The following is a 26,808-nucleotide window of genomic DNA, read 5'->3' on the forward strand; positions in this document are numbered from 1 at the left end:
TAAAATGTCAAGTATTAGTAACAATATGGTTAGGTACTGTATTACATTACTAGATAACTAGAGTTCCAAGTAATTTTGAATGTTAAGCTTTTACTAAAAGTTATTTCAACATGGAGATCTTTCATATTCTTGAGACATCTTCATCCCAGTGTCCAAATTATCATGTACTTAGTGTTGAGATAATTTAAAAACCCTATCAGCCCTAAGAAATTACAAAGTTTTCCTTACAGTTACCAATTGTCATAATAGTGATGAATCTGATGGCAGTGAACAGCAATAGCCTGAAGAAGTATGGTACTTGATTAAAACTTACTTGCCTATACTCTTATTTCTTATAGACTTAACCTAATTTTTTCAAGTTCTGGTTATGAGTCTTTGCTAATTGCATGGCTGGCTTAATTAATAAATTAAATATTGGTTTAGGCTGTGTTTATGCAAGGTCAAAACAACCAACAGAATTGCTTAATTCAGTAAGAAAAAAGTAGCTATTTCATGCCAAAAAATATTGAATTAGTTTGCCAACACATAAGCAGAACCAATTTGAATGACCTGAATATTTAAATTTCCAGACAATTGTTTTGGCACTTGTAGATTCCATTATTTCCCAACTTTTTTCAGTCTGAGGCACACCTCTAAATTTGCTGGGGTTTACCCAATGGAAGAAGATGTTGAACTACTCTCCCATATATGAATGTACCAATCCAGCTATATACCAGATACCAGATACCTGGGGATGGTAGACTTCACTGTATGTATTAATCAGCCTCCTCTTTCTGATGGTCTTCTCCCTTAATTAAGGCTAAAATTCACAGAGGTGGATCAGGGAAATTCAAGACTTGGCTCTGGTGCCTATTTTCAAAGTTCCAGTGTGTCTCGATGGCCTGGTTGGGAAACAGTGATATAAACACAGCCTTATTCCAAGACTGAATTGTCAGTCCTTGAATAATGATAAATAACCAAGAAAATAAAAATGTATCTTTCTTATAGTATTCCAAGATATGAGAACAAATGTATAAGGAATGCTTTGAATCACACTTTGTAGGCATATAAATTATGTTTTTAAAAACTGGCTTATAAGGAAAAAAGCTAACTATAACATTTGGCAAATAGTAGTACAGTCTTACTGCCTTTAAGAATAAACAGATTCTTAAAGACAGCAATTATTACATAATTCAGAATAAGACTCCAAAATTTGTACAGAAATTGTTTGGAAACATTGAGAAATCAAAATCACTACATTTGGGTCCAAACTCTTGAAGTCAACTAGGATTTAATTTGCACAGTTTCATTTGCCAAATGTCTGTAGATTGGTCCAACTCTTGTTATCATTTTGCCAAGTTTCCTTCTGCTGAAAATGTCTGTGCTCTATTAGGCTTCTAAGTCAATGTCCATGGCCAAGTCTGGACCTCACCAGCCCTTGGAAGCATGTGAGCAGGTCAAGACAGGTGCTTCCGTTCATTTGATCTCTCCCCAAGTGTATTCTTTCTTCTGCCCAGTATCTCTCCAATACTTTTATGCATCTGTCTGAAGCCTGTACACATGATAATTTGTAATCATTTTTCTAACCATATTTTCCCTGGGATTTAGGAATGACAGTCTCCAGGAGAGAGGACAGTGCATGACTTTCCCCCCCGCCCCCCAATCTTACAAAATGTTGTTAGTTTTGAGTAGTCTCTTAAAATAGGTTCTCACTTCAGTCTCTATTTTTTCTTTCTAAATAAAGCCTGAGAATTTGCTTTTAGCTAGCAAATCCAAGGGAGCAGCTGTGAAACTGGCAGACTTTGGCTTAGCCATAGAAGTTCAAGGAGACCAGCAGGCGTGGTTTGGTGAGTAGGGCCTCTCTCTACTTCATGCTGTTCATTCTCTTCTGACTGATCATAACCCACTTCCCAGCCAAAATAAGACAGAAATGTTCCTTCCAACAACAACCTGACTAAACTGAAGATATTAGACCTTTATAGGCACTTAATTTTACTGATATTAAAAGGTATATATTATCTAGAAATAATTTAAGAGAAAATATTTAATACAAGAGTAGTAATATGTAAACTTTTCCTTAAAAAATGAGTGAGAAAATAGATCTTACACTAAGAATTAATAGGGAGGTTTGCAATGTTAGAAGATCACTTTTTATTTGGGAGAAAAGTGATTGTTTACATAGAACCTTACCTGATGCCAAAAACTGCTGTGTAAATAGTAGATACTCAGGAAATATAATATTTCCACATATTTTGTGGTTAACAAATTAAAGTTTTAAAAATATAATAGTGTTTATATGTGTGTGTTCATCTTAATTATCTTCTATTTCTTCAAACTGCTGGTTTCTGCTCTAAAATTCTGATAATTTTGAAATTTCTGTATGATGAAATTTCTGTTTCTTTACAATGAAGGAAAAAATTAACTCTAAGTTTAAATTAGAGCATTTCTAACCAGGCTTGTGTATTGTCTCAGTATTTATCCTGTTAGGTTATTTTATTCACTGGTTTTGTGTGTGTGTTTGCCTCTGTTTTTGCCATTTCCCAGTACTGACCCATTTTTCTTCGTGTAATCTCCCAAAATATAACCTCTCCTCAAGCCTCGATCTTACTTCTTTTCTGACTTTCAGTGTATTGAGGTTAGATTGTTTTTTAAATGCTCTTTGTTTCTGATTGCTTTTCTTGTGAACAACAACCGCAAATAGAAAAAGCACCCAAAATATAATTACTCATTTCATTTTATATGCAAAGACTTTCTTTGTTTGCCTAAATTTAAGGTGTGCACAGAGTCCCCAGGGTTCACCATTGTCTCTAATCTGTCCCAGCTAGTAAATGAGCCTGGATGATGTGACAGCCTTCTCCCATCTTGTCTATAGGCAGCTTAATTTAGGACCTCATTTTCTGCTTCCTGTCCTATCTCAGTAGTATCTTACTGTTGGCCTTGTCCGTGATTCCTCCTAAGCTTAATACCACTGTTTACATTAAGTCTCTCTTAATGAATTTAGTATCTCCAAACTTGGCATTTGGTTTGTCATATTTTGACATATGAGTAAGCTTGTTCATATTAATTGCAAACTGAAAGAAGTTAGGGCTTAGAATAAGTACTGTAAATTGGAGGTTCAGAGGCATCTTTGTATCCTGGGTAAGAGCACGGTTGACAGAGATAAAGAGTATATGGTGACTTGGAGTTGGAGTCCCCCAGAAAGTAACAGGCTATCACAGAGATGGGCAGAGTAATTAAAGGGGGTGCTTAAATTAAGCAGGAGGTCTGCCCCTCAAGATGCTGACAATGACTATTTACTGTGCAATGTGGGAGCATCTTAACAGAGGCACATGTGAAGGTGCTCTGGAACACAAGAGAAGTATGAAATTCTGCCTCTGGGGAAAGTTTTGGTGATTGGGATAGTGCTTGTTTCCCTAATGGGTAAATGAGAGTTTGTTCACTAACATGTAAGGAGATGAAGGCCAGACAGAAGGATCAGCACATGCAAAATCTCAGAGGCGTGAAACTTGTTTCTATTTAAGGAATAACAAGAAGTTTGATATAGCTAAAGTATAAAGTATACTGGGATGAATGGTAGATAATTAGGTGGGAAAGGATTTTGTGTGCTTTGGAAGGATTTGGCTTTTATCCTAGAAGTTTCAAGAATCCTGTGAAAAATTTTAAGTAGGGAAGGACATAATTAGGTTTATGTTATATAATGATTTTGTGGGTAACAATGTGGAGAGTGTGTTAAGGATACTTACTCTCAAGGCAGGGAACCAGTTAGGCTAATGCAGTAGTTCAAATTATGCATGATGACAGCTTGAGCCAAGGAGTACAAGAGCAAGCAAATTCCAGATAACTTGCAGAACAGACAGTGACTCTGAGCTCTAAGGAGGTCTGTGTAGAAGAAATCAAAGACCCAGAGTTTGAACTCTAGTCACATCTAGTCTCATCTGCTTCACAAGATTCAGGGTATGAAGCAGGACACTAAAACAGGGACTTAGGCTAGGAATATAATTGCCAGAACTGGGTGTAAGGTGATGATAGGATGTTAGGAACAAGACAAGCTTTGCAGCTAATGCTGCAAATTAACATCGGCAGCTTGGCTTCATACTTAGAAGACTGATATAATTGAGCACCTTAAATCTCCCCTGTTTTTGAGCTCTGTGTTTTATCTCCTGTTTTAGATCACAAGCTGCTTGAGGGCAGGATTGTGTGTAGTAGAAAAAAATTCTGCTTTTTGAATTAGAATACCCAAGCTCATATCCTGGGTCTGATTCTTAATAGATATATAGTATTGGGCAAGTCACTTTAACTCTGTGAGTACATGTCCTCTTTGTAAGCAGTGATAATAAACACTTGTAAGCAGTGATAATAAACACTTCTTCGCAAGACCATTATGAATCCATAGGTATCCCCTGGGCTATGAAAGATGTTGAATACGTTTCCAAAACCATCTTGGCATGAAGCACAATGTCACAGTTCTTTGCCTGTTCAGTGAAACTTGTTGAGCAAATCAATCAGTAAAAAACCCAATATCAAATTAGTGAAAGCAATAGCATTTACATAAAAGTGTACACACATTTCAAATTGCGATCATTTATTTCTAAAAGTGATCTGATTCCAGAGAAAGAATGACAGATTGGAATAAAATCCCCATTTCTTTTTCAGTGTGATATTATAACCCTTATGTTCTTACTAAGATCCCTATTAGAATAATGATTTTTAGGAGGTGCATTAGAAGTCTTAAGAAAATTCATCATTTCAAAAGATGTAGAAAAAACAGTTTATAAGCTCAAGAGAATGCACAAGTTTTTCTTTTTCTTTTTCTTCTTTAGCTTCTTTTCAGCTTATTCTGTACAAGTGAATCCTCATGGTAACCCACCCGAGGAAAAGGAGGCATGTGGTATACTATATATCTTCTGGGTGTACTACCAGATATATCACAGATTTTAAAGTAAATGCCTGTTTTAGTATAAATGACTTGGTTTGATTTTTATTCAGTATTATCTACCATAATAGTCTCATGTATTTGACTGATTATTTTTTAATTTAAAGTTAGTGGGGATCCCTGGGTGGCTCAGTGGTTTGGCGCCTGTCTTTGGCCCAGGGCACGATCCTGGAGTCCTGGGATGGAGTCCCACATCGGGCTCCCTGCATGGAGCCTGCTTCTCCCTCCGCCTGTGTCTCTGCCTCTCTCTCTGTGTCTCTCATGAATAAATAATAAATCTTTAAAATATTAAAGTTAGTTAACATATAGTATATTATTAGTTTCAGGGTAGAGTTAAGTGATTCATCAATTGCATGTAACACCCAGTGCTCAATTACATCAAGTGCCCTTCTTAAGGCCCATTCCCCTTGACTGATTAATTTTATCTTTTAAAATGTATTATCAGTGATAGGGAGGGGAACCTTTTTATTTTTAATAAAATAAGTTATTTTAATTTTAAGACAAGAGCAGAACTCTTTTTTCATTTTGTGTAATGCCAGAATTTCAGGCTTTTGCTCAATTTTATTATAATAAATATAAGAGGTCTACTACAAATAAGAAAAATAAAACTACACAAAGCTTATAGAAGCTGTTTATTGTGTTTTTAATTCTCATTTGTAAGTTTTAATGTTTCTTTTTCTCATGATAATTTTGTCTGTCTTCCTAGCCCTGTTCTATTTGATTACTAGCCAAAAAGCTAGAAGTAACACCCTGTATCATTACACTTGTTTTAAGATGGCTAGAAAATTTACCAAAGAGAAATATCCAAATATAGCCCATTTCTCCTGTGGGATTAGAAGTGCTATTTGCAGTATATTTCTAGTTCCTTTTTGCTGCTAGGAAAAAAGAATAACCACTACCATCTTGCTTCATAGAAAAATTGTTTTGCTTGATTAATACTATGTCTCTTTTTAAAAATAATGAGGGTTTCATGATTTCACTATTGGGTATTTACCCCAAAGATGCAGAGGTAGTGAAATGATGGGACACCTGCACCTCAGTGTTCACAACAGCAATGCCCACAATAGCCAAACTGTGGAAGGAGCCATGATGTCCTTTGACAGATGAATGGATAAAGAAGGTGTGATATACACACACACGCTCACACACACAGACATACACACACTCACTCACAGAATATTACTCAGCCATCAGAAAGAATGAATACCTATCATTTTCTTCGATATGGATGAAACTGGAGGGTATTATGCTGAGTGAAATAAGTCAGAGAAAGACAATTATCATATAGTTTCACTCATATGTGGAATATAAGAAATAGTGAAAGGGTCCATAAGGGAAGGGGGGAAGCTGAGTGGGGAAAAATTAAAGAGAAAGACAAACCATAAGAGACTCCTAACTCTGGAAAACAAACAGAGTTTCAGAAGGGGAGGTGGATGGGAGGTTGGGGTAACTGGGTGGAGGGCACATGATGAGATGAGCACTGAGTGTTATATGTTGACAAATTGAATTTAAATAAAATATAAAAAAAATATTGGTGTTTTTAAAATGCAATGAATACCCATTATAATTATTTGGATTCCCAACAGTAAGTAATTATGTTTTGATTTTGGTCTGTTCTGATATTCCTTTTGGTTTTTCAGATTAAGAATCATGTACTACCTCTAGAGAAGGCAAGCTCTCATAATTTCCCTGCTAATAGCATATATCATGATAAATGAGATTCTTATGAGTAATCTCCTGCTAAAAAAGGCTTTTCCTGTCTTACCCTAAGTATTTTGGTATTCATGAGAACACATTGCACAGTACACAGTTCCTTTATGTTTATATATTTAAAATATGCTTCAGTAGTCTTAATACTAAGGACCCCACTGACGCTCAAATGATAATTATATTAAATAAGAATGAACATGATGGTATTTTCTTAACTTTTTAGTCTCCAGAAAAGGTTTGTAATAATTTACATTTAAAATTATCTTTTCATTTCTTAGTCACTTAATGAATTCTTCTTTATCTTTATTCCTAGATGAAGTATCATTAACATTTCCTCCTCTAGGAAATATATTCTTCTAAGAAATTTAATACCTATATTTAAAGTTTACTAATTCTAGGTAGGAGGTTATAGATTGTATATAAAAGGGTGGTAGAAATTCAGAGTGAGGAAGGACCACTGAGAATTGTAGTTAGCTAAGGAGATCTCTAAGATGGAAATAATTTAGAGTCCACTTTCTGTTAAAGAAAAGGTAAAAGTAGAAATTGAGGTTTTAAGGAACAAAAAATAACATCAATGGCAAGAATGAGAAATTTGTTTCAAGAGACCTTAAAAAGATTAATAAGGTCAAATGCTCAAGAGTAGAAAGAAATCATGTTGGTTGAATGAAGGGAAACCAGGTAATACAGGGTCTTAAAATGTAGGCTAGGAACTTGGTCTTTAATCTGGAGTTTGGCATTGGTTTCTCATTGGGTTCCTTTGTGTCTCATCTTGGGAGGAGTTGGAAAGGGATCATTGGAATAAGAGCAGATGAGGCATACCCAGAAGCTCTTTAGGACTCTTATGCCCATCCCTGCCTTGGAATTAGCTGACTCCACATCACTCCTTGATGTAATCTTCAAACTTTGGTAATGGAACCACCGTGATTACTCAGGAATTCTTTCACCTCACACCTGTGAGGCAAATGCTCCTTTTAAGTAAAGTTTAAGAATAGAGCTGGATCCACTATGGTCCATGTGAAGCTTAAACTACTTTACAGGCGTCTTTTTTTGGAATCCCTTCTCATTGTCCACTCCATCTTCCTCCACAAGAAAGGAAAGGAAAAGTAGGGGATCCCTGGGTGGCGCAGTGGTTTAGCGCCTGCCTTTGGCCTAGGGCGCGATCCTGGAGGCCCGGGATCGAGTCCCACGTCGGGCTCCCGGTGCGTGGAGCCTGCTTCTCCCTCTGCCTGTGTCTCTGCCTCTCTCTCTCTCTCTCTCTCTCTCTCTCTCTCTCACTGTGTGCCTATCATAAATAAATTTTAAAAAATTAAAAAAAAAAGAAAGGAAAAGTAATAAAGGGGTAGAAGGGATAAAATCCACAATCCTTTGCCTCGTTTTCTAAGGCAATTTTGTTCAGAGGAATAACCATGCTACTTTCTCAATCTCTCTCTCTCTCTACACACACAGACACACACACACACACACACACTTGTTTTTATACCTTTTTGCACATTGTTTGTACTTAATAAATTTGAAAATAGGAAGAAAAGGCTCCTTTCTTGAGCCCTTTAAATCCTAGTAAATATATGATGAGCTTCTCCAGTGATTTGTGGTCAGAGGAATTCCTGATTACGTATCCTTTTAAAGAAATGGTTCCAATTTTGGGGGTATCTTTAAATAAAACTTGCAGATAGTTATTTTGGATCTTTTTAAAAGCAGCTATTTTTTATTTGAAAGCTATAAGAAATAAGAAATAAGAAAATAAGAAATAAGAAAAATGTCAGTCTAGGCCCTAACTCTAAATTGATTATTATTTAAGCATACTTTATCAGAAAGTATGCTTTACACTGATTTATACAATAGTGAAACTTTTGTTCCACTTTTATTTTACCATTTTCTTTCTCTTACCACATCTCTCAAAATTCTAGTTGATACTTGTTCAATAGTGATTCATACAGATGTTCCTGAGTCTTCTCTTTAGTTGACAGTTATAAGTACGCACTGACTATTTATTAGAACACAGTGATCTCTTTGGTATATTTAGGGTTTATTTCTTCTCCTGGTGAATTCTTCAAACACTCAGCCCCATTACTACCCCATAGACTACCTCACTTTCAAAAATATTTACTTAGGATCTATTTTTTTTGTCCTTTTGTTTTATAGGTGAGTGTGTCTCAAAATTATATCGGTATCATGTTAACTATCATTTCTTACAAAGTTCTAACCCTATCTTCAAATTTCTCCCTATTTCTTTTCAGATATAGGAAAGGAAAGACTTTTTCTTTCCCCTCTTGGGTCTGTGGCTGGGGCCTGTGAGTTGAACTGACAAAAGACTGATGAACAGGAGAAAAGCATACAGTGCTTTTGATGTTAATATTTTAACTCTTACATACACACAGGGGCCTTTCTAGAAAATTAATGAAGACCTAAAGAAAGGCCAGCCTTAGGAGCTCATATCCTGTTTTAACAAAGAGTGATAAAATGTGGCGATTTGACAAGACAAAGGGAAAAGGAGTTAGGGCTGGAGGTATTAAATTGTGGGGAAATAACAAGGAAACCTATAAGGACACTAATGGAAGATCAAGGTTATTTTAGTAAGGTTGGTTTGTATAGATCCATCTTGGCACCAACTCCTGTGCCAGGAATTTTCCCTTCTTTCTGGTACAGGGAGGGCACCTTTTCACAAGAATTTATGCCCTACTTTTAGGTAGAAAGGAGAAGATTAAAGAGCCTGTCATACATCTGCTGATTCTCAGTTGCCTTCAGCTAAAAATAATCAGTATGCCACAGTGACATATTTTGGGGTGGTATGTTCTGATCCCCTTCAAAGGTTTATTTTCAAATCTTGCATAAGTAAGTGAGAATAAGAACTAACCAAGTAGACTTAAGTAAAAATTCTGACTGTATGGTACAATAGAATAACATTCATCTCTGGGAAAAATGCATTTTTTTTCTAATTAGCTACAAAGCAGGTTAGTGTGATACTGCAATAGAGAGAAACTAGTGTACATTATTTTAGGCCTGGTTTTCTCTTGACAAGCATATCATCAGATCAAAAATCCCCCCAAATTTTTTCTTCCTTAGTTTCCTGTTTCTTGGTTTTGTCAAGTGAACTCTGACTCATTAACCTTTTTTTCTTAGGTTTTGCTGGCACACCCGGATATCTTTCTCCAGAAGTTTTACGTAAAGATCCTTATGGAAAGCCAGTGGATATGTGGGCATGTGGTAAGGAATCATATTTCCTTGCAAATTTTTCAGTATACCAGTATATTAAAAATAGTATTTTTTAAATTTGAAGTTGATGCTCACTAGGAATCAGCTTAGAATAGTAGTTCTCAAACTTCAGCCTACAACAGGTCACATGGAAGGCTGGTTAAAGCACAGATTACTGGGATCCCTGGGTGGTGCAGCGGTTTGGCGCCTGCCTTTGGCCCAGGGTGCGATCCTGGAGACCCGGGGTCGAATCCCACGTCGGGCTCCCTGCATGGAGCCTGCTTCTCCCTCTGCCTGTGTCGCTGCCTCTCTCTCTCTCTCTCTCTCTCTCTCTCTCTCTCTCTGACTATCATGAATAAATAAATAAAATCTTTAAAAAAAAAAAAAAGCACAGATTGCTGCATCTGATTAAGGAGGTCTAGAGTGGGAGCATCTATAATTTTAGCAAGTTCCCAGACAATGTTAGTGCTTCCAGTATCAGGAACCACTGAGACCAGGGACACAGAGCATCCCCACTAGTGGCCATGCATTTATACTGTTGTCCTGCCACCTCATTCAAGCAGTCCTTATAACAGATGCCATGTTTGCACAATATGTTTGGTTGGCAGGGATTAAGAGACAAAAAGTGGATCTTGGAAAAGGATGAAACTGGTCTGTCCTATGGACTGAACTCAGAATTAGGCCTTTAGCAACCAACTCCAATCAAATGAGAATCCTGTGCAGGCTCAAAGACACTTAATGTGGAGGATTCCCACCAGTTTTTAAATGGAATTTCTCTGTGTTAACATATACAGCAAATAGGTGAAAAACCGAAATAAAAGGGATACTATAGGATGCACTGAAATATTTTTCAACTGGTGTTACTGACACAAACTAGTCCTCTAGGTTCCTGACACTGCCATCGCTACAAGTCTATAAATAGTTTGGCTTTAGTGTGCTGCAAACAGACTTCATTGCCTTTGGTGTTTGTCAGTAAGCCCGGAAAGAGTTGATAAAAAAAAAATAAAAACATTTTTTGATTCCGAAAATAACTTTTTAGATTTGGCTCTAGTGAAAAAATAATAATTTATTACCACTACTTCATAGTAATAGTTATCCCTAACCTATCAGTAACCACACTATATTTCTTGTCAGCTTTATCCTATTAGCAATAGCAACTTGGTGTTTGATCTTAAACTGAATGCATCCTGGGCCTTTAGACTTACCTCCACTCCTAGGAAAGCAGTTATGGGAGGAGCACTGTATCTGGAGTCAATGCCTGCATTCAGATCTTTGCTTTGCACCTACTAACCCTATCTCTAGTATCTCTGAGTTGGTTTCTTTACCTGTCAAACAGGAAAATATTGCCCTCATAGAGTTGTATGGAGGTCAAATAAAAGCATTTTATAGTTTGTAAAGAAATTTAAAATGCAGACAGCTATTACTCTAAAAGTTGGATTAATTAAAGGGTAATGTTGTATGTGTACCCCAAGCTATGTTGTCTTCCTGCCTGCCTGAGAATATCTTCTAAGGATGAACTCTATGCCTTTGGGTTAGAACATTGTCACAGAATGTCCTTCTTGAAATCTAAATGCTAATGGCAAATAACTCACATATTTCCCTTGCAATGATCAGCTCTCATCACAGACCACTCTTTGCTGATGAATTTAAAAAGTAGTAGAGTGTGTTGAGAGACAGGCAGACATAGATGGGTTTTATACATCCTGTATAAACAGGATGTATACAACTTATACAACTGTATGAGGATACAGTTGAGGGGAGTGTATCTGGTGTGCTACACTCAGACCCCGAACACCAGCGGGCTAGTGTGGTAGAGACTGGTCAGTAGCTGAGGCAAGGAACTGAGAAGGCTTCTTTGTTGCCTTCATTAGACTTTACCTCTAACCTCCTCCCGACTCCTTTATTCTTCATCCTTTCTTCTTTCTCTCTTTCTCCTCCTCTCTCCCACCTGCTTCACAGGCAGGAGGCAGTGTGTGAAGTAGTTGAGTGGGTCTTCTGTTTTAGTGGGTCTGAACTCAGTATATAGGCAGCTGCATTTTTAATATCTATGACATCATCAGAGTTTAGACTCACTGTCTTAGACTCACTAAATATACTACACTCAATTTTAATATTACTTTGGTAAATTTGAGTCTAATTGGCTTCTGGATTTTTTGTTTGGGTGTATTATTTGTATAGCTAACCTTTTATAAAGTATATTTTATAATAATAGGATTTCACATCTGTAAAATGTGAGGTAACTTACAGGGTAGAAGCTCTCTCTTGGCTGGAAGAAGGAAAAAATATGGGTGAAGAGTTACTTCCCTCCTTATTGTCTAAGCTATATGCCATTCTTAAGAACTGTAAGTAAGTAGTAGATAGATAGTACATGTATACCTGCAGACATATATTCACACATACATATCTCATAATAACTCTAGAAACTTAGAGCCATAGAGTATCTCACAAATTTCAACCTCAGTTTTCCCATGGGCAGAGCCACCTTTCACTTTGTGCTCAGTTAGTTATTTAGAGAGAGAGAGAGAGAAAGCAGGGGTAGAGGCAGAGAGAAAAGAAAAATCTCAAGCAGTCTCCACACTGAGCCTGACATCGGCTCAGGACCATAGAATCATGACCTGAGCCAAAACCAAGAGTCAGATGCCTAACTGACGACCCTCACTTTACTCAGTTCTATCCTTACCTTTGTTTTCTGTCCACAATTTTCTATAAACAGCCAAATCCCTTTGTGACAAGCCATGCTCCATTTAGACCATATTTCCTAACAGTTCCCATTTTCCTTAGAGATTGTGACATTTTTAAAAATAGTGTGCCTTGAAATGTATTTGGGATCACAAAGGTAACCACAGAATTGTATTAGATATTCCAATATCACATATTTGGGGGAAATGACCCCCCACCTTCCATAAACATCATAATAAAATCTTCTGCCTTTTGTTACATTCTGGATCACTGCAGTGAGTGAGTTTGAAATGTTGTTTTACCATTTTATTTTATTTTCATTTCACTCAGGTAACATGGAAGTTACATTAAATTCTCTTTATTTCTAAGATGATCCACTATTTCTCATTCCCATTTAAGAACCACCAAGGTAATGTACACATCATTTGATTACCTTTAGGTGATGGCAGTCTTGAGAGAAACTCTTTTTTTTAGCCATCCATCAACACTGGCTCTTACCTAGTGAATACTTTTTTTCAAGGTTAGACTGTTGCGTAGTATAGTAGGAAATGACACTACACAGATAACAAATGCAAGATAAGACATTTAGCAGAATGGCAGCTAATCTGTGAATTAAGCTGTGAGTACTCACTACAGCAGATTATCTGTTTAGCAGTTGACGTGGAGCAGAGTGAGGCACACTATTAGTATAATGGCTAAAAGAAGTCTGCACATTATTTTTATTAGAAATATGCAAAAACTGGTACATAAGAAATTTCAAATACTTACTACCATTACCTTGTTTTCGAGACCTCATACAGAGTGTATTCTGTTCTGTACTCAGTTTTTAAAGTAACTAGTCCATTACTAGAAATCAAATAATAGACATTAATGAAGCAAGAATATACCCCTGTTTTGTACCGTTAACCAATTGATTTTGATGGCTTTCTTGCATATATAGCTGTTTCCGTAATTCACCAATGGAATGAGCAGATGTTGTTTATAGATGTCACTGAATCACTGGATTTTAACAGAACTTGCTTCTACATCTTGATTCAAAAAATGTAAGCCCATCTAAACATATCTCACACACACACACACACACACACACACACACACACACACACATCCTGGTCTTAACTACGTGTCTAACTGAATTAGATATCACTCAAAACAATTACGAGTGGTAATAAATTAGTGACTATCACAGAATGATCATGACTTGATGAACCTTTGGAATATTATGGAAAATATTCTTTTCTTGCATGGACACTGTAGCTTCAATATTTGTGTGATTACTGGACCTTAGAGTATATATCTGCTAACAGTTCTCATTAACCTTAGAGTTTATGGGGTTGTTTATGTATTTCAGCTGAGATAAGTCAGCATCAAGCACTTTTTAAAGAAAGTATTGACAGTTTTGAAATCTCAAGCCTACTGTAAAATTTGTTGCTATGCTTACCTTACACTGGGCAACATTTGTTGCTTATGATTACCAGTTCTATGATTACCTTACACTTGGCCATCACACGTATACTTCACAATTACAAGTCTCTGTGTCTTCATTCTTTATGACCCACATTCTCATTAGTCTTCTACCCATGGAGCTTTACTCACAATTATAGCCTCTACCAATATTTTCTTGCTCTGGTCTTAGATTTCTTAAGAAAATATTTATGGTTTCCCTAACTTGGTGATTTACAAACTGTGGACCACGGACCCATGCTTCAAAGTGACCTGAGTGCTAATCAAAATTTTAGCTTCCTGGGATGCACCGGAGGATCACTTAATAAGATTCTCTGTGGTGAGGCTCAAGAATTTGCATTTTATCAAGCTTACTGGGTTATCCTAATACACACCAACATTGAACAGCATCACCCTAGGGGTTGCAAATTTCCTTAGGGCAGCAAATTTTAGGATTCTTACACCATACAGCAGAGGTTGTAAACAGGTTGGTTTATAGATGTCTTGACCAGATTGGCGGACCTTTCACTTTGGGAGGTGTTGACATTTATTATCTTTATAATTTGTTATCAAGAGATTACTGGTAAAACTATCAGTTTCTAGCCCCTCTAAAGTAAGCAAAAGAACTAATAACAAGATGCTTTTGTCCTTAAATAGCAACTGTGCCTGTCAGATAATGGACACATGCTCTCCCCTGATTACCACTCTCCCCGATGCACACTGCAAACTCAGGCATTCATTTCTGCCTGATGTTGGAAGAACTGCCAGTTTGCCACCCCTACTATATGGCATAATTTCTATCATCTGAAGACTAACTTCCTATATTACTGACCTTGACCTTCTTCTAGATCTTTGTCCTACCCATCATTGGCCTTGTAGGTCAGAGTTAAACACTTTTCCTATTTGAATTGTATGATTTTTTTTGCATAAGATATTACAATATAAAAGAGAGCCATACTTATTCCTCATATAGTTAATTATGCATTTCCAAACTCCACTCATAGTGTGTCCTTTATTTACTGAGAATATTAAGTGGATGTGTTGTTAGATTGTTCTGTTAACTTCCCACTGACTTTTCAAAGTTTCTCAACGTTGCTTTTTTTTCCTCCTTCCATTAGAGCACTCATTAGAATGTTTTAATCATTAATGTGATTATAGGTTTAATCATGTTTCTAACTCTAGCTTTTATTAAAATCATTTTTGAATGTTCTTGATAATGTAATCTTTTTACCTAATCAGTAATCAGTGCTTCTCAACTCTTATTAATCACATATCTCTGGCACCACTCAAGCACAAATATGCACATATGACAGTTAAAACTAGTTTTATCCACTTTTAAATGTTATCTGAAACTGTGTCAAAATAGTTTTTAGCTTTCTGTTTTAGAAATTTTAAAGCATACAGAAATATACAGAATGAACTCTTGGCTAATCTTATTTCATCTATAATCTTATTTCATCTAATCTTATTTCATCTATTCATTCCTCATCCCCAAGATTATTTTAGTCAAATCCAAACATAATATCAATATATTTATACATACTGTAATGTATATCTCTAAAAGAAAAGGGTTCTTTTAAAAGAATGACAATAATATCAAAACTAAAAAAATAATAATAGCAATACTTCAAAATTTAAAATAATTACTTAAAACCATCAAACATTTAAGGGTTTGTTTTTTTTTTTAATTTGCCCTCTTCTCTCACAATTTATTAGTTTGATCTCTTAGGCCTCTTTTAATTTGTAGTTCCTGCTTCTTTCTCCCTCTCCTCATTCCCCTTCCCATTTCTCTATTTGTTGAAGAAATCTGTAGTTCCCATGGAACATCCCTATGGAGTACCTGATATTGGTCTCTACATAGTGTTTACAACCTAAGAAACCAGTATTCCTTGTAGAAGTGGCTGATTGCAAGTATGGATCAGGAAAAAGCACAAGATGATAGAGGTGGATCTTGTTATAGCAGGAAAGAAAGAAAAAAGAAAACTGTTAAAGGCTATAGACTTTTGGAGGGAGCAAGAACACTTCAGGGATAATGATATAACCTCCAAAGGTTGGGTGTTCTAATGATGTTAATGGCCTTTGATGATCTACCTAGGTATTAACAGGACTCAAGAGCCAACTTGGAGAGGCTTCTTTTGGTTAAACATGGGACAATTAGAGCATAAGTGAGAAAAATAACAGTAATGGATTAAAACACATCAAATAAGTTTAAATCCATGCATTCATGATGATAAAATACAACAGCAATTTTAACTTTTGAGTTAGATTAGTTAATAGGGAATGAATATGTTATTTTGAAAACTAATAAAAGGGAAAAATTCTGTTACTTTGCCTTTCCTGTATGAATTATAAGATAGAATAACCAAATAATGATGAAGTACGTTGTTCTTAGACTAAAGAAGGTATAATAGAATAACAGTATCATTATTTCGCAACCCCTAATGAAATATCTAGGTAGAGATCATCAAAGGGCACTAACATTGTGAGAAAAATCCAAACTTTAGAGGTTGTGGCATCACCCCTGAAGTGTTCTTGAAAAAAAAAAAAAAAGGAAGTGAAGATTTTGATTGACTTTTAAAATTTTTGCTGTTTCAATTATAGGGAAAGAAAAAAAAACTTTTTTTTTTTTTTCATTTTTTTCCCTCTGACCTAGGAGAAAAAGGTAAGATGTTAGGATTATAAATTAAGGTTACAAGAAAAAGGGGATCCCTGGGAGGTTCAGTGGTTTGGCACCTGCCTTTGGCCCAGGGTGTGATCCTGGAGTTCCGGGATCGAGTCCCACATTGGGCTCCCTGCATGGAGCCTGCTTCTCCCTGTGCCTCTGTGTGTGTGTGTGTGTGTGTGTGTGTCTCTCATGAATAAATAAATAAAATCTTTAAAAAAAAAAGTTACAAGAAAAAAGTAAATTGGAACCTACTAATGGGGCAAAGACTCATAGACAACAAAAAAGCTTTAAAATAATCAAGGCACCTAGCTAAAGGAAAAAATGGCTACAGGGAATATTTAAGGCAGGACCAAGTTGAAACCTTACCATTGAGAGTCCAGGCCTCTCAATCAGACAACACAAACAATTTAAAACTTAAAATGATCATTTCTCTTAAAGTTCATAGATAAAGAAAAAGTAGCTGCAAGGAACCTTTAAGACATGGCTTTGTCAAGCCTGCTTGTGGCTAAAACAGTTAAGTCACTCAAACTCTCAAATTCCATTTCCTCATCTGTATAATGGAGACAATAACATTACCGCACAGCTTTGTATAGGGAGTAAATGAGGTAATGCACTAAAGCACATCCAGCTGCTCAAAAAATTAACCTACGATAAAACATTATTATATCATGACTCTTGTAATTATGCTTTCAGAAAGTAGAACGCCAAAAGTATATCATTCAGGAAGGCTTCAGATGCCAATCTAATGAGCAAATCAAATTAGGCTAACAAAGCAATATTTATTTAAATAGGTACTGACAATAATTAATCATCAGTCTCCTTAGTGCCCATGTAGTTTTCGTCTTGAAATCTTCTGGCCTGAGTGTTTTAAAATCTTCTGTATTTGTATAGTTGTTTTAGTGAAAGTAGTTCTTTTGGCAGAAACTCCTCAAACAATTAAATTGTGGTCATTTATCTATATAGTGGCTGCCAATTTGGGAGGAACTCAACCAGTGAGCCTTCCCCTTCGCAGAGACATGCCACATCAAGTGTTAGCCAGTAGGACTATGGATGTAATGCAAAAGGACAAAGCCTCAGAGGCAGCCAGGCTTGCAACGTAACCTAGGTCCAGAATGCTAAATGACTCTGTTGGGAGTCTGTTTTATAATTTCATAACAGCCTACCTCAGATATTTATTAGCAAAATGCCTAATTAGGGACACCTGGGTGGCTCAGGGTGTGATCTTGCAGTCCCGGGATTGAGTCCCACATCAGACTCCCTGCATGGAGCCTGCTTCTCCTTCTGCCTATGTCCTGCCTCCCTCTCTCTGTCTCTCTCATGAATAAATAAATAAAATCTTAAAAAAAAGAAAAATACCTAATTAAAAATTAATATAGACTGTTGCCATTACAAGGCCAATTTTTTTCTTTGCTCCCTAAATTAAAGGGAGTAATTAAAGGGAGGGTTAAAAAAAAACTTAGAAATAGTCTTACCTCTGCCTGTGTTCTAGGAACGCAAACACAGACACGCATCATCATCATCATCATTAGATGTATCTGTTACATCAGATAATAAAAATGATATAAAAATAATTTTTAAAAGTGTACATTAGATTATAATGTAGTGAAAGGTGGAAAAATATATTTTTATGTTGTGAAGATGAGGTTTAATGTATTGAAGTTTTTTTCATGGTCTCCTTTTTTAACTCCAGTATAGTAAAATAATTTTCAGTCTCGCTTTTAATGCTTTGTTAGATTTCTATTTAAGGATGTTTAAATAAATTGTTGTTTAAATTGTTCTACTCTGGTTGTGATTCACATGAATTAAGAATCTGCTTTTGGACTGGAACTTCCTGAAGCAGGCTATCAAAATCTAAAGTGATTAAACCATTGTTTAAAAGCCATTTTTGAAAAAAAAAAAAAAAAAGCCATTTTTGCTGCCACAGTGTCTACTGTATAAAGATGCCAAGTCTTATGGATAAGAGCAAATCTAGATTTCCCTGACAAAGAAAACATAAAGAAACCCAAGAGATCCTCGTTAGAGAAAAAAGGAATCGTAGGCCATGCCAGGCAGTTTTACGTGTCTTACCCATCTGTCCCTGGTTTCCATGGTTTAAGGGAAAGCAACAAGAAGAAAACAAGCAGTAGAGGTCAGAGCAGTGGCAGAAACTAAAGGCCTCATGCAGGCCAATTAACTTTTCAAAAAGTTAATTCAAAAGGGGATTGGTTCAAGATAGCAAGGTTAGAAGATCCCAAATTCAACTCCCCAGTGAGCACACTGACTCTACAGCTTCATATGAAACAACTTAAGGAAAACTAGGGCACCTGGATGGCTCAGTCGGTTGAGCGTCTACCTTTGATTCAGGTCATAATCCCCGGGTCCTAGGATTGAGTCCTGTGTGGAGTTACCTGCTCAGTTCCCTCTGCCTGCCACTCCCCCTGCTTGTGTTCTCTCTCTCTCTCCCTCCCTCCCCCCACCTCTCCCCCTCCCTTTCTCTCCCTCTCTCTCAAATAAATAAATCTTTTTCAAAAGACGAAAAACTAAAGATTGGCTGAGTATTGACTATACATCAGGCAAAAGAAAAGAATATCACGTTGAAGTGTGCAGGAGAGGCTAGGACACAATCTCACCATAAACCCTGCCCATGATTTGGTGACCACAATGAGGAAAAAATTCAAAACCTGAGCCTTTTTGTGGAGTAAAGTGTTCAAGCCCCCATCCAGTCCCTCAGCTTTTAGGAGTTAAACACTCAAAATATCTAATTGTAAAACCAATAGCACTTATGTCCCAGGTGCACAAGGCTATCATGATCTGAAAGACAGCTCTTAATGGGCCTGGATGTTTGGACATACCTTCCTCAGGGCCCAGCTCAGTGGCTGCCTGATTGCATCCAGATATAAATTGAAGGAGGTTGGCCTGCTGATATTTAAGTGTCAGCCTGTGAGGCAAGCATCTAACGTAACACACATATCTGGGAGCCTACTGGAGTATTCTCTGGGATAGAGACTGGTTAGTACTGTGTCCATGCTCTCCTTCTGCTGTGCGCCAGAGCACTAGAAAGGAAATTTTTACATGTATCTGGTGCCCTGGTTTTTGTGGCTGCTGCCCAGGGGATGCCTCCTGACTGGCTGGCTCTGGATGCCAGGGGGACTTATGTTCCTCATCTCATGAGACTATAATAATCAGGATCACCCAGAGAGGAGCTCATACTCGTCTCTGGCACCTTAATTTTTGTACCTGCTGCCAGGAGACACCTCCACATTGCCAGCTCTGTTAGTCAGTGGGGTTTATGCTTGTGAGTTCCTTAGGACAGTAACTCGCGGAGAGAGGGTTCCTAAATACCCACCACCCCCACTGCACAGCAAAAGGCAACAGACCTAGGAGCTTGGTCTTTCTGGGAAGGGAGCCTACTAACTAAAAGTCATGGCTGGCAGCCTGAGGGGCAGGTTTCTAATTAAACACACATCTAAGGAATGACTATAATCTTCCAGAGACCTCAGAAAGTACCACTATCTTCATGTTCTCCCTCTGTCACACTCCAGAGCACCAGTGTCTCCTGGAGGGAAGCTTCACATGAAGCTGGTGTCCTGGTTTTTGCATCTGCTGCCATGTATTTTTATCTGCCCCCCAGGGTATGTCCCTAGATTGCCTGGCTGGCTAGGGAAACTTGCATCTGAAGTTCCACCAGACTGGCAATTGGAGACAAAGTTCTTGGCAGGCTGCCATCCCAGGACACTGCACAGACAGAAGATCGAGGCATACCTCTTTCCAGTCATTCTGTGAAGGGGGCCTCTTGGCTTGTCCTAGAGCTTTGGTCTGAGGAGCACACTAAGAGCTGCTCTCAAAGAATGTAGGTTGTAGGCACCATCATGGTGCTCTCATTCTGCCTTGTTCCATCTGGCCAGTATCTCCCAGAAAAGAGATTTTACATTCATCTGGAGCCCCAGTTTTTGTAACTGTCACCCAGGAGATGACACCAAATTGCTTGTTCAGTGGGTTTATGCTTGTGGTCCCACAGGACTGTACATATTTGCATAATTTTATTTTTTAATTTTTTATTGCATAATTTAAAAAGCTGCTACCTGAAGATTTGGCTTCCAAACAGCCTGAATCTAGGTACTGAGCTCTTCCCCTTTCATTCACTGACAGGTCTTGGCACATCCTCACCTACTGAGCCCTAATAAAGATATAGCAGGCTTTTTGGAAGAGAACAAAGGTTTGAGAATGACAGAGTTGGAGCAGAGTTGAAAGATGCCCATAAGGCTCATCTACACAAGGTGGTTTTGTATATTCTATAAATCAACACAGAGTCAAGTAAAATGAAAAAAAAAAGCAGGAAAATGTTCAGAATGGAAGAAAAAGATAAAACCTTAGGGAAAAAAACTGTAATAAAATGCAGATTAATTCACCTAATAAAGCACTCAAAATTATGTTCTTAATTATGTTCATCAAACATGGGAAAAGAATGGATGGACACAGAACTGCAACATAGAAATGGAAAATAAAAGAAGTACCAAATAGAAGTCATAGAGCTAAAGAATACAGTAACTGAACTGAGAAACATATTAGAAGGGTTCAACAACAGATTACATGAAATACAAGGAAGGATCATTTAACATGAATCCAAGCTGCTGGTGGAACTCACCCACTCACAGCAGAAAAAAAAATGAAGATAACTTAAGGGGCTGATGAGGCAACATCAAGCAGACTAACATTCACATTATGGAGTCCCACAAGGAGGAGAGAAAGAGGCAAACTTGTTTGAAGAAATAATGTCTAAAAACTTTCTAGAGGAAGTCAAGGAAGGAAGTGGGGAAGGAAACAGACATCCAGATCCTGAAAGCCCAGAGATTTCCAAATAAGATGAAATCAAAAACCCACATCAATACACATTATAATTAAACTGTCAAAAATTAAAGATGATAAAATATTAAAAGCAATAAGACAAAAATAATTAGTTGTGTACCAGGGAACCCCCATAAGCCTATCAGTAAGTTTTTCAGCAGAAACTTTGCAGGCCAGAGGGAGTGGCATGATATATTTAAGGTGCTGAAAGAAAAAAAGCTTCCAACTAAGAATATCCTACCCATAAAGTCATTCAAAATTGAAGGAGAGATCATGAGTTTTCCATATAACAAAAACAAAAGGAGTTCATCCAACTAAGCCAGCCTTACAAGAAGTGTTAAAGGGATTCCTTTAAGCTGAAAAGAAAGGTTGCCAGTTGGTAACAAGAAAACCTATGAAAGAATAAATATCATTGGAAAGGTAAATACATAGTAGAAGTAGTAGATTAGTCGATTATAAAGCTGATATACAGGTTAAAAGACAAAGGAGGTAAAAATACTATGGTTGTGATAATTACCTAAGGATACAGAAGTAAAATGTGACATCAAAAACAAAGCGTGGCTGAGTAAAAATATAAGCTTTAGGATAGAATCAAACTTCAAGTAGACTATTAGAATTTGTTCGAAGGAGGGCACTTGATGAGATGAGCACTGGGTGTTAAACTATATGTTGGCAAACTGAATTTAAATATATTGTTTAGAAACTTGTTATATATAAGACTCATGGTAACCATAAAGTGAAAACCTATAGTAAATGCAGAAGAGAGAAAGAGAAAGAAATATAAGTATACCACTAAAGAAAGTCATCAAACCACAAAAGAGAGCAAAAGAAGAAAGGAGCAGAGAGGAAGTACAAAAACAGTCAGAAAACAACAGAAAGACAAAAGTACATACCTATCAATAATTGCTTGAAATGTAAATGGACTAAATTATCCAATCAAAAGGCATAGAGTGGCTGGATGGATTTTAAAAACAAAAATAAATGTACACTGCCTATAAGAGACTCACTTCAGATGTAAGGACACATAGACTGAAAGTGAAGGGATGGAAAAAGATTTTTTGGGTAGCCTGGGTGGCTCAGCAGTTTAGCACTGCGTTTATCCCAGGGTGTGATCCTGGAAACCCGGGATTGAGTCCCACGTCACGCTACATGCATGGAGCCTGCTTCCCCCTCTGCCTGTCTCTCTGCCTCTCTCTGTGTGTCTCTTATGAATAAATAAATAAAATCTAAAAAAAAAAGCTCCTCTCACTTAAAAAAAAATCTTTCATGCAAATGAAAACCTAAAGACAGGTAGAGTATACTTTGACAAAACAGGCTTTAAAACAGAGGCTGTAGTAAGAGACAAAGATGAACATTATGTAATGATAAATGGGTCAATCCAACAAGAGAAAATAACATTTATAAATATTCACCCAACATGGGAGCCTCTAAATATATAAAACAAATATTAACAGACCTAAAGGGGGAAATAGATGGCAATACAATAATACTAAGGGATTTCAATACCCTTATTTACATCAGTTGATAGATCATCCAGACAGAAAATCAGTAAGAAAGTATTGGCCTTAAATATGTTGGACCACATGAACTTAACAGATGTATACAGAATATTCCATCCGAGGACAACAGAATATACACATTCTTCTTGACTGTACATGTAACCTCTTCCAGGAAAGATCCTATGTTAGGCCACAGAACAAGTCTTAATCAGGGACACCAAAGAATATGTCACCCAATAACATGTGAGTTTCATCTTTAGGTATTAACCTGCTATGCTCTTCAGAATTCTTCGGTCCTAAGGTTTGCAAGGGAACAGTGTCTTCGAATGATTCATTATACCAGATGGACATAACAGATGTATATGTAACATCCCATCCAAAAACAACTGAGTACACATCCTTTTCAAGTGCACATAGAATTCTTTATGTTTCAAACTGCCACACATTATCAGAGTTCTTGAGCATAACAACAGGCACTTTCACCCTCCACTGAATGCTTCAGAGGAGATCAGAGAATGTCTTTCTGAAGTTTTCCAAATATTTGGTTTCCTCTCTTGGAATGGATGTGGCTTAGCATCATTGTGGATCTGCCATATTTAACGTATTGTTACCTGAATGATTAAACATTATGTTAATATGTTTGCTTATTCTGTCCAGGTGTTATTCTCTATATCCTCCTGGTGGGATATCCACCCTTCTGGGATGAAGATCAACACAGACTTTATCAGCAGATCAAGGCTGGAGCTTATGATGTATGTAATAAAAGTTCATATAGCTGTAGATGAGTGTTTTTTGTTTTTTGTGAGTATTCACTCACAAAAAAAGAACCAAATTTTTTATTACAATTTTAACCATAATTTTCAACAATTTCTCTATTTTTCTCTCTCCTAGGGAAAGGGAGATAAAGAGTAAGGAATGCAGCATATGTATTCAGTTTATATTTCCTCTTAGTTCACTATCTCCTAGGATTGAAATAAATACAATTGGAAGTCTCTAAGGAAGGAGTTTCCTTATCAAATTATGAGATCTTAGCACATTTTAAGACATAGAAAAACTAAAAGATTTTTGTTTTGGAAATGACTACTACTTGCTTAGTTGAATTATATTCCCAAATGTTTATCACATAATTTTAAATAATATATCAACAATACTTTGCAGTGATCCATGTATCAAATAGAACATTGTTCCATTATGTCAGCTTGACATTTTTTGTCTTGTTTACCTAATGGGCTTCTTTGCAGACTTTCATTTGAAGAATGGATTTCACAATTTTAAAATGTTTGAAAATCACAATTCCAATACATTTCATTTACAATCAGTATGCTTGAAAGTATGAGAATGAATTAAGTCCTAAATCTAAAAAGTGAGGCCTTATATATTTTCTCTTTATGTCTTAACTTTGTGTTTATTGATATAATTTTCTCTCCTTTGGGGATCCCTGGGTGGCGCAGCGGTTTGGCGCCTGCCTTTGGCCCAGGGCGCGATCCTGGAGACCCGGGATCGAATCCCACGTCGGGCTCCCGGTGCATGGAGCCTGCTTCTCCCTCTGCCTGTGTCTGCCTCTCTCTCTCTCTCTCTGTGACTATCATAAATAAATAAAAATTAAAAAAAAATTTTTCTCTCCTTTGACAAATATGTCTGTAAATATGATTTACCACCACCTCTGGGTGCATCTCACACAGCCAGCCCTCTGGAAATTAGAGATCAAGGTCTGGAGATGCTTTTCATATATTAGTAAGTGGGGTAACTAAGTAGTAGGCAAAACTGGGTAAGCCTGTGCACAAGTTAAAAGCTCAATATAGCAGTAAGGAGTTAAAATCTGTATTATATTGTATCAGGTTATATGAACTCAGCATGGGCATTTCTGTAAAAATGTTCTATATATGGAAGTGTGTATCACAAGAATTTAAAATGTATATTCTTTTAGTTTTGAAGCATTCCGTTGTAGTCAGGCTAATAATTGGACCAAGTTATATTTACATGGCTACAGCTAGCATATTCGTCATCTTTATAGACTACAACTAGGTACCCTCCTAGAAAGGCTCTGCAGATGTACTGTTTGATGAATGTGAAGGAGTGACATTGTTAAAATTTAAAAAATGAGGAAAAGATCCACCTTTATTCAGGCTGAACCAGCTCCTAATTTGCTATCGGAAGATCTGTACATCATGAAGGAGCAGCCTTGAATCTTTCTTTCAGTAGCTCCTAATCATTACTGAGTTTTTGCAGCTGCCTAAACTAATCTTTGGAAATAAAATGACAGTTGTTAAACTAGTAAAATTTGAAGTATTAAATAATGAGTCACTATCATTTTTCTCATATTTCATTTTACCAATGGGTCACAAAGAAACCATTTTATAAATACTAAAAGTGAACTTAAAGTCCATGACACAGTGACAGTGGCATTTTATTCTAAGATTTTCTATTCTTGAGTGTACATGTAACCTCATAAAAATTCATGAATAAGAAAAGGACCTGATATTCTGTCTGTTTAGCCCCTAATGTAATGTAAATTTTTCTTAACCTATCGAGAATAGTATGTCTAATACTAAATTATGTGAAAATTAAGTTACATTATTATCAACAAAAATTTTAAATAAACAGGATAAATAGCTTTATTATATAGTTATTAATGCACAAATAGATTACTAATAGAAGTTATGAATATTAGTTCCTTTTACGAACTTTGATGAAATTCATAATTAAGTAGGTAAACCTTTCTGAAGTGTTAAAATGAGATCCTGCTAACACTCTTGTAGTCTGAGATTTCTTCTCAGTACTATATTACAAATAGCCACAAGTAGTAGGTCAGTTTTGTAACGGGTAATGGAGGCTATTTTATTATATCCACTATTAACTGCTCATGAGTTGTGAAAGTATGTAATACCTCATTGTTTTTTTGTAACATCTTTTGAATCTTGGTGTAATAGCATGATGACATCAATACGTGTGACAACCTGTCAGCTTTATTGATGTTTGCAAATAATTATGAGAAAGATGGCATAAAATTTTATTTTCAAACCAAAATAAATATGCTTTGAGAGGACCAGAAGATTCTTAAGTTTATTTTTCTAAATTTCAAAATATAACTACTAGTTCTAATATGCAATTTATAATATGTTTATCCCTTATTGGTTACTTTTCTTTAATATATATAAATATATATAGGGAGAGGGGGATATATACATCTATGATTTATCTACCTGTAGATACAATTTAACTTCTACAAAAAGTAAATTTATAAAGAAATTCAATACTTAAGGAAATGATTATTTTACTTAGCTCTTCCCTATTCTACTGAGTGTATCTATTTTTTAAACTCCTTATTAATTTGTATCTTTGAAGTTTCCATCACCAGAGTGGGACACAGTGACTCCTGAAGCCAAAGACCTAATCAATAAAATGCTCACTATCAACCCTGCCAAGCGCATCACAGCCTCAGAGGCACTGAAACACCCATGGATCTGTGTAAGTGACAGTTCTCGAAAGACCTTAGGAAAAAATTAAAAATAAGTCCTTTAATTTTTTTTCATAGATTTAAATTTTTGCAGAAAAAGATAAAACTAAAAATGAATGCATTTTTGACTCAAGGTATTTAACAAAATAAATTTGTACTGGTGATAATTGCCATTTGGTGTAACAAAATCTGATTTACATAGATTGATAAATGTTACCTACAATAACACAAGGAATGAGTATTTCCCCCTATCAATTATTGATAATACTTATGAACAGAGGTTAAGAAAATGCCACTAAGATTATATCCCAGTAGAGAATATTAGACAAAGTTCAATTATTTATCATTAGGCAGCTTTAGGGCAAAAAGTTTTAGAAGTTTATAGTAAGTTTTACTAGCAAGAAAGAACAGCAATGGTAGACTAAAT

At 36.4% G+C, this 26,808-nt stretch overlaps 1 protein-coding gene across 41 annotated transcripts in view; it reads left to right on the top strand.

Annotated features, from left to right (window-relative positions):
• CAMK2D (calcium/calmodulin dependent protein kinase II delta) overlaps positions 1-26,808 on the top strand; it is a 296,165-nt gene that overhangs the window by 217,539 nt on the left and 51,818 nt on the right. For all 41 annotated transcript variants that reach the window (XM_026013488.2, XM_072755379.1, XM_026013483.2 and 38 more), the window contains 4 exons: positions 1,724-1,826; positions 9,743-9,826; positions 23,582-23,676; positions 26,270-26,392. In XM_026013488.2, coding sequence (XP_025869273.1) covers positions 1,724-1,826; positions 9,743-9,826; positions 23,582-23,676; positions 26,270-26,392 — 405 coding nt within the window. The remainder of the gene's footprint in view (positions 1-1,723; positions 1,827-9,742; positions 9,827-23,581; positions 23,677-26,269; positions 26,393-26,808) is intronic.

This window comes from Vulpes vulpes, chromosome 4 (assembly GCF_048418805.1).
Source record: "Vulpes vulpes isolate BD-2025 chromosome 4, VulVul3, whole genome shotgun sequence".
NCBI lineage: Eukaryota > Metazoa > Chordata > Mammalia > Carnivora > Canidae > Vulpes > Vulpes vulpes.